The sequence below is a fragment of the Oncorhynchus mykiss genome, chromosome 10, assembly GCF_057628025.1.
Source record: "Oncorhynchus mykiss isolate SJ-2025 chromosome 10, ASM5762802v1, whole genome shotgun sequence".
Lineage (NCBI taxonomy): Eukaryota > Metazoa > Chordata > Actinopteri > Salmoniformes > Salmonidae > Oncorhynchus > Oncorhynchus mykiss.
In genome coordinates, this window is record NC_143031.1 from 84,663,412 (window position 1) to 84,673,411 (window position 10,000).

At 43.4% G+C, this 10,000-nt stretch overlaps 1 protein-coding gene across 18 annotated transcripts in view; it reads left to right on the forward strand.

Moving 5' to 3' along the window:
• The window catches only part of LOC110515949 (uncharacterized), a 234,461-nt gene that overhangs the window by 137,476 nt on the left and 86,985 nt on the right, over positions 1-10,000 (forward strand). For all 18 annotated transcript variants that reach the window (XM_090188230.1, XM_090188245.1, XM_090188231.1 and 15 more), the window contains one exon: positions 8,066-8,192. In XM_090188230.1, the coding sequence (XP_090044356.1) occupies positions 8,066-8,192 (127 nt within the window). The remainder of the gene's footprint in view (positions 1-8,065; positions 8,193-10,000) is intronic.

Here is a 10,000-nt window from a genome sequence, read left to right on the forward strand (position 1 = left end):
AGATACTTTACAGAAAACACACTTTTTAGAGGAGGACACTAACAGAGATAATATATAAATAAATACTGTGGATGAGGCAGACAAGAGACTTTACAGACAAACACACTTTTTAGAGGAGGACACTAACATAGATAATATATAAATAAATACTGTGGTTGAGACAGACAAGATACTTTACAGAAAACACACTTTTTAGAGGAGGACACTAACAGAGATAATATATAAATAAATACTGTGGTTGAGACAGACAAGAGGCTTTACAGACAACACACTTTTTAGAGGTGTAAAGGTGTCACACTCGTCGGTTGGAGGAGACCAAGGCGCAGCGTGGTATGTGTACATTCTTATTTATTTAAAGAATGAAACACTGAACAAACTAACAAAATAACAAAACGAAACGTGAAGCTATACACTATAGTGCTGACAGGCAACTACACACAGACAAGATGCCACAAACACAAATGGGAAATGGCTACCTAAATATGATCCCCAATCAGAGACAACGATAAACAGCTATCTCTGATTGGGAACCATATCAGGCCAACATAGACATTAAAAAAAACCTAGACATACAAAACCCTAGACATACAAAACCCTAGACATACAAAACCCTAGACATACAAAACCCTAGACATACAAAACCCTAGACATACAAAACCCTAGACATACAAAACCCTAGACATACAAAACCCTAGACATACAAAACCCTAGACATACAAAACCCTAGACATACAAAACCCTAGACATACAAAACCCTAGACATACAAAACCCTAGACATACAAAACCCTAGACATACAAAAACCTAGACATACAAAAACCTAGACATACAAAACCCTAGACATACAAAATCCTAGACATACAAAATCCTAGACATACAAAAACCTAGACATACAAAATCCTAGACATACAAAACCCTAGACATACAAAACCCTAGACATACAAAACCCTAGACATACAAAACCCTAGACATACAAAAACCTAGACATACAAAAACCTAGACATACAAAAACCTAGACATACAAAAACCTAGACATACAAAAACCTAGACATACAAAAACCTAGACATACAAAAACCTAGACATACAAAAACCTATACATACAAAAACCTAGACATACAAAAACCCAGACATACAAAAACCCGAGACATTTAAAAACCTAGACATACAAAACCTAGACATACAAAAACCTAGACATACAAAAACCTAGACATACAAAAACCTAGACATACAAAACCTAGACATTTAAAAACCCTAGACATTTAAAAACCCTAGACATACAAAAACCTAGACATACAAAACCCTAGACATTTAAAAACCCTAGACATACAAAACCCTAGACATACAAAACCCTAGACATACAAAACCCTAGACATACAAAAACCTAGACATACAAAACCCTAGACATACAAAACCCTAGACATTTAAAAACCCTAGACATACAAAAACCTAGACATACAAAACCCTAGACATTTAAAAACCCTAGACATACAAAACCCTAGACATACAAAATCCTAGACATACAAAACCCTAGACATACAAAAACCTAGACATACAAAAACCTAGACATTTAAAAACCCTAGACATTTAAAACCCTAGACATTTAAAAACCCTAGACATTTAAAAACCCTAGACATTTAAAAACCCTAGACATTTAAAAACCCGAGACATTTAAAAACCTAGACATACAAAAACCTAGACATACAAAAACCTAGACATACAAAACCTAGACATACAAAACCCTAGACATTTAAAAACCCTAGACATACAAAACCCTAGACATACAAAATCCTAGACATACAAAACCCTAGACATACAAAAACCTAGACATACAAAACCCTAGACATACAAAAACCTAGACATACAAAAACCTAAACATTTAAAAACCCTAGACATTTAAAACCCTAGACATTTAAAAACCCTAGACATTTAAAAACCCTAGACATTTAAAAACCCTAGACATTTAAAAACCCTAGACATTTAAAAAGCCCTAGACAATACAACAATTAGCGTACCCACCCTCGTCAGTCCCTGACCCAACCAAAATATATAGAAAACAGAGATATCTAAGATCAGGGCGCGACAAACGGTCCAGTTTGTAGTTGGTGTAGAGAGTCAGGCGCAGGACAGCAGATATGAGTAATCAACGTACTTTACTCAAAGTATACAAAATACAAAGCAATATAGCGAGCCCACAACAAAAACAGACCCGATGTACAAAGAACAATCACTCATAAACAAAACACGGGGGAACAGAGGGTTAAATAATAAACAAGTCATTGGGTGAGTGAAACCAGGTGTGTAAAGGCAAAGACAAAAGACAAAACAAATGGAAAACGAAAAAGCGGATCGGCGGCGGCCAGAAGGCCGGTGACGTCGACCGCCGGACGCCGCCCGAACAAGGAGAGGCACCGACTTCGGTGGAAGTCGTGACAAGTCGGGAACACTAACAGAGATAATATATAAATAAATACTGTGATTGAGACAGACAAGAGACTTTACAGACAAACACACTTTTTAGAGGAGAACACTATAGCTATATGTTTTAAAATAAAATGATCACTTCTATAATACATTCTGGGGGGGATTCTATAGCTATGTGTTCTAGAATAACATTATCACTTCTATAATACATTCTGGGGGTATTCTATGGCTATGTGTTCTAGAATAACATCACTTCTATAATACATTCTGGGGGGGATTCTATAGCTATGTGTTCTAGAATAACATTATCACTTCTATAATACATTCTGGGGGGGATTCTATAGCTATGTGTTCTAGAATAACATTATCACATCTATAATACATTCTGGGGGGATTCTATAGCTATGTGTTCTAGAATAACATTATCACTTCTATAATACATTCTGGGGGGGATTCTATAGCTATGTGTTCTAGAATAACATGATCACTACTATGATACATTCTGTGGGGATTCTATAGCTATGTGTTCTAGAATAACATTATCACATCTATAATACATTCTGGGGGGATTCTATAGCTATGTGTTCTAGAATAACATTATCATTTTTATAATACATTCTGGGGGGATTCTATAGCTATGTGTTCTAGAATAACATTATCACTTCTATAATACATTCTGGGGGGATTCTATAGCTATGTGTTCTAGAATAACATTATCACTTTTATAATACATTCTGGGGGGATTCTATAGCTATGTGTTCTAGAATAACATTATCATTTCTATAATACATTCTGGGGGGATTCTATAGCTATGTGTTCTAGAATAACATTATCACTTCTATAATACATTCTGGGGGGATTCTATAGCTATGTGTTCTAGAATAACATCACTTCTATAATACATTCTGGGGGGATTCTATAGCTATGTGTTCTAGAATAACATCACTTCTATAATACATTCTGGGGGGGATTCTATAGCTATGTGTTCTAGAATAACATGATCACTACTATGATACATTCTGTGGGGATTCTATAGCTATGTGTTCTAGAATAACATTATCACATCTATAATACATTCTGGGGGGATTCTATAGCTATGTGTTCTAGAATAACATTATCATTTTTATAATACATTCTGGGGGGATTCTATAGCTATGTGTTCTAGAATAACATTATCACTTCTATAATACATTCTGGGGGGATTCTATAGCTATGTGTTCTAGAATAACATTATCACTTTTATAATACATTCTGGGGGGATTCTATAGCTATGTGTTCTAGAATAACATTATCATTTCTATAATACATTCTGGGGGGATTCTATAGCTATGTGTTCTAGAATAACATTATCACTTCTATAATACATTCTGGGGGGATTCTATAGCTATGTGTTCTAGAATAACATTTTCACTTCTATAATACATTCTGGGGGGATTCTATAGCTATGTGTTCTAGAATAACATCACTTCTATGATACATTCTGGGGGGATTCTATAGCTATGTGTTCTAGAATAACATCACTTCTATAATATATTCTGGGGGGATTCTATAGCTATGTGTTCTAGAATAACATCACTTCTATAATACATTCTGGGGGATTCTATAGCTATGTGTTCTAGAATAACATCACTTCTATAATACATTCTGGGGGATTCTATAGCTATGTGTTCTAGAATAACATCACTTCTATAATACATTCTGGGGGGATTCTATAGCTATGTGTTCTAGAATAACATCACTTCTATTGTAACGGTTTTCTTGGTGAGAAGGAGAGTCGGACCAAAATGCGGCGTGTCTATTGCAATCCATGTTTAATGAAGTAACACACTAAACACAAACACTACCAAAACAATAAACTTAACGAAAACCGAAACAGCCTATACTTGTGTAACCTAACAAAGAACAATGACATCAGGACACTAAGGACAATCACCCACGACAAACTCAAAGAATATGGCTGCCTAAATATGGTTCCCAATCAGAGACAACGATAAACACCTGCCTCTGATTGAGAACCACTTCAGACAGCCATAGACTTAGCTAGAACACCCCACTAGCTACAATCCCCATACATACACACCACATACAAAAACCCATGCCACACCCTGGCCTGACCAAATAAATAAAGATAAACACAATAATACTTTGACCAGGGTGTGACAGAACCCCCCCCCTAAGGTGCGGACTCCCGAACGCACCTCATAACCATAGGGAGGGTCCGGGTGGGCGTCTGTCCATGGTGGCGGCTCCGGCGCGGGACGTGGACCCCACTCAATCAATGTCTTAGTCCCTTCTCCTTGCGTCCCTGGATAGTCCACCCTCGCCGCCGACCATGGCCTAGTAGTCCTCACCCAGAACCCCACTGGACTGAGGAGCAGATCGGGACTGAGGGGCAGCTCGGGACTGAGGCAGCTCGGGACTGAGGGGAAGCTCAGGAGTGAGAGGAAGCTCAGGAGTGAAAGGAAGCTCAGGCAGGTTGATGAATCTACCAGATCCTGGCTGGCTGGCGGTTTCGGCAGATCCTGGCTGACTGGCAGATCCTGGCAGACTGGCAGATCTGGAAGAGTCTGGTCGACTGGCAGATCTGGAAGAGTCTGGCCGACTGGCAGATCTGGAAGAGTCTGGTCGACTGGCAGATCTGGAAGAGTCTGGTCGACTGGCAGATCTGGAAGAGTCTGGTCGACTGGCAGATCTGGAAGAGTCTGGTCGACTGGCAGATCTGGAAGAGTCTGGTCGACTGGCAGCTCTGGCTGCTCCATGCTGACTGGCTGCTCCATGATGACTGGCAGCTCTGGCTGCTCCATGCTGACTGGCTGCTCCATGCTGACTGGCAGCTCTGGCTGCTCCATGCTGACTGGCTGCTCCATGCTGACTGGCAGCTCTGGCTGCTCCATGCTGACTGGCTGCTCCATGCTGACTGGCAGCTCTGGCTGCTCCATGCTGACTGGCTGCTCTGGCTGCTCCATGCTGACTGGCTGCTCTGGCTGCTCCATGCTGACTGGCTGCTCCATGCTGACTGGCTGCTCCATGCTGACTGGCGGCCCTGGCTGCTCCATGCTGACTGGCGGCCCTGGCTGCTCCATGCTGACTGGCGGCCCTGGCTGCTCCATGCTGACTGGCGGCCCTGGCTGCTCCATGCTGACTGGCGGCCCTGGCTGCTCCATACTGACTGGCAGCTCTGGCGGCTCCTTGCAGACTGGCAGCTCTGGCGGCTCCTTGCAGACTGGCAGCTTTGGCGGCATCCTGCAGACAGGCAGCTCTGGCGGCTCCTTGCAGACTGGCAGCTCCTTGCAGACTGGCAGCTCCTTGCAGACTGGCAGCTCCTTGCAGACTGGCAGCTCCTTGCAGACTGGCAGCTCTATGCTAACTGGCAGCTCTATGCTAACTGGCAGCTCTATGCTAACTGGCAGCTCTATGCTAACTGGCAGCTCTATGCTAACTGGCAGTTCTGAACAGGCGGGAGACTCCGGCAGCGCTGTAGAGAAGGAATGCTCTAACAGCGCTAAACAGGCGGGAGACTCCGACAGCGCTGGAGAGGAGGAGGGCTCCGACAGCGCTGGACAGGCGAGGCGCACTGTAGGCCTGATGCGTGGTGCTGGCACTGGTGGTACTGGGCCGAGGACACGCACAGGAAGCCTGGTGCGGGGAGCTGCTACCGGAGGGCTGGGGTGTGGAGGTGGCACAGGATGGGTTAGACCGTGAAGGCGTACTGGAGATCTTGAGAGCGGTGCTGGCACAGGACGTGCAAGGCTAGGGAGGTGCACAGGACGCCTGGTACGTGAGACTGGCACCATCTTCACCAGCCGACTAACACGCACCTCAGGACGAGTATGGAGCGCTGACCCAGGTGCCATCAAATCCCCGACACGCTCCGTCGGGCGAATTCCATGTTTAAAACACCAACACAGCAACTCCCTCATTTCTCTCTCCTCCAATTTCCCCATTAACTCCTTCACAGTCTCTGTTTCGCTCACCTCCAACACCGGCTCTGGTCTCCTCCTTGGCTCCTCACGATAAACAGGGAGAGTTGGCTCAGGTCTGGCTCCTGACTCTGCCACACTCTCCCTGAGCCCCCCCCCAAGAAATTTTTGGGGCTGACTATGGGGCCTCCGTCCGCGCCGCCTTGCTTGCTTCGCAAACTCCATTCTCCTATATCCTTCCGCGCACTGCTCCATCGAATCCCAGGCGGGCTCCGGCACTCTCCCTGGGTCGACCGCCCACCTGTCTATCTCCTCCCAAGAAGTATAGTCCATACTGTACTCCACTTTGGGCTGTTCCTGCCTGTTGACACGCTGCTTGGTCCGTTGGTGGTGGGTGATTCTGTAACGGTTTTCTTGGTGAGAAGGAGAGTCGGACCAAAATGCGGCGTGTCTATTGCAATCCATGTTTAATGAAGTAACACACTAAACACAAACACTACCAAAACAATAAACTTAACGAAAACCGAAACAGCCTATACTTGTGTAACCTAACAAAGAACAATGACATCAGGACACTAAGGACAATCACCCACGACAAACTCAAAGAATATGGCTGCCTAAATATGGTTCCCAATCAGAGACAACGATAAACACCTGCCTCTGATTGAGAACCACTTCAGACAGCCATAGACTTAGCTAGAACACCCCACTAGCTACAATCCCCATACATACACACCACATACAAAAACCCATGCCACACCCTGGCCTGACCAAATAAATAAAGATAAACACAATAATACTTTGACCAGGGTGTGACATCTATAATACATTCTGGGGGGATTCTATAGCTATGTGTTCTAGAATAACATCACTTCTATAATACATTCTGGGGGGATTCTATAGCTATGTGTTTTAGAATAACATTATCACTTCTATAATACATTCTGGGGGTATTCTATAGCTATGTATTCTAGAATAACATTATCACTTCTAAAATACATTCTGCTGGGATTCTATAGCTATGTGTTCTAGAATAACATCACTTCTAAAATAGATTCTGGGGGGATTCTATAGCTATGTGTTCTAGAATAACATTATCACTTCTATAATACATTCTGGGGGGATTCTATAGCTATGTGTTCTAGAATAACATTATCACTTCTATAATACATTCTGGGGGGGTTCTATAGCTAGGTGTTCTAGATTACTGACTTCGCAATGATGCCAGAGATGACTGACTTCACAAAGATGCCAGAGATGACTGACTTCACAATGATACCAGAGATGACTGACTTCACAAAGATGCCAGAGATGACTGACTTCACAATGATGCCAGAGATGACTGACTTCACAATGATGCCAGAGATGACTGACTTCACAATGATGCCAGAGATGACTGACTTCCCCCTTTTAACTCTTTCTATTTATTTCTCCCCTCCTCCCACTCATCCCCCCTCCTCCCCCTCATCCCCCCTCTCCCCCTCATCCCCCCTCTCCCCCTCTTCCACTTATCCCCCTCCTCCCCCTCTCCCCCTCTCCCCCTCTCCCACTTCTCCCCCTCCTCCCCCTCTCCCCCCTCTTCCACTTCTCCCCCTCCCCCCTCTCCCACTTCTTCCCCTCCTCCCCCTCTCCCCCTCTCCCCCCTCTCCCACTTCTCCCCCTCCTCCCCATCTCCCCCCGCTTCCACTTCTCCCACTCCTCTCCTCTCCCTCCTCTCCCCGCAGGTGAGGACACTATGACAGGGGATGGAGGGGAGTACCTGAGAGCTGAGGACCTGAGGGAGCTGGGAGACGACTCTCTACCTGGACAATACCTGGATGGATTCAACTACATGAGCCACAACCTGGACAGGTGATGCACGCACACACACACACGCACGCACGCACGCACACACCCACACCCACACCGACCCACACACACACACCCACCCACACACACACACACACACACACACACACACACACACACACACACACACACACACACACACACACACACACACACATCCAAACACACACCCACACTCACACACACACACACACACACACACACACACACACACACACACACACCACACACACACCCTACCATACACAGAGTCACCAGTGGAGGCTGCTGAGGGGAGGACGGCTCAGAGTAATGTCTGGAACGGAGCAAATGGCATCGACACCTGATACCGTTCCACAAATTCTGCTCCAGACATCAGACCCTCTATCACTGTGTGTAATATAGTACTGTCTATGTCTCATCAGACCCTCTATCACTGTGTATAATATAGTACTGTCTATGTCTCATCAGACCCCTCTATCACTGTGTTGTTGTGTATAATATAGTACTGTCTATGTCTCATCAGACCCTCTATCACTGTGTATAATATAGTACTGTCTATGTCTCATCAGACCCTCTATCACTGTGTATAATATAGTACTGTCTATGTCTCATCAGACCCTCTATCACTGTGTTGATGTGTATAATATAGTACTGTCTATGTCTCATCAGACCCTCTATCACTGTGTATAATATAGTACTGTCTATGTCTCATCAGACCCTCTATCACTGTGTATAATATAGTACTGTCTATGTCTCATCAGACCCTCTATCACTGTGTATAATATAGTACTGTCTATGTCTCATCAGACCCTCTATCACTGTGTATAATATAGTACTGTCTATGTCTCATCAGACCCCTCTATCACTGTGTATAATATAGTACTGTCTATGTCTCATCAGACCCTCTATCACTGTGTATAATATAGTACTGTCTATGTCTCATCAGACCCTCTATCACTGTGTATAATATAGTACTGTCTATGTCTCATCAGACCCTCTATCACTGTGTTGATGTGTATAATATAGTACTGTCTATGTCTCATCAGACCCCTCTATCACTGTGTTGTTGTGTATAATATAGTACTGTCTATGTCTCATCAGACCCCTCTATCACTGTGTATAATATAGTACTGTCTATGTCTCATCAGACCCTCTATCACTGTGTATAATATAGTACTGTCTATGTCTCATCAGACCCTCTATCACTGTGTTGATGTGTATAACATAGTACTGTCTATGTCTCATCAGACCCTCTATCACTGTGTATAATATAGTACTGTCTATGTCTCATCAGACCCTCTATCACTGTTTATAATATAGTACTGTCTATGTCTCATCAGACCCCTCTATCACTGTGTTGATGTGTATAACATAGTACTGTCTATGTCTCATCAGACCCTCTATCACTGTTTATAATATAGTACTGTCTATGTCTCATCAGACCCTCTATCACTGTGTTGATGTGTATAATATAGTACTGTCTATGTCTCATCAGACCCTCTATCACTGTGTATAATATAGTACTGTCTATGTCTCATCAGACCCTCTATCACTGTTTATAATATAGTACTGTCTATGTCTCATCAGACCCTCTATCACTGTTTATAATATAGTACTGTCTATGTCTCATCAGACTCCTCTATCACTGTGTTGATGTGTATAATATAGTACTGTCTGTGTCTCATCAGACCCTCTATCACTGTTTATAATATAGTACTGTCTATGTCTCATCAGACCCTCTATCACTGTGTATAATATAGTACTGTCTATGTCTCATCAGACCCTCTATCACTGTGTATAATATAGTACTGTCTGTGTCTCATCAGACC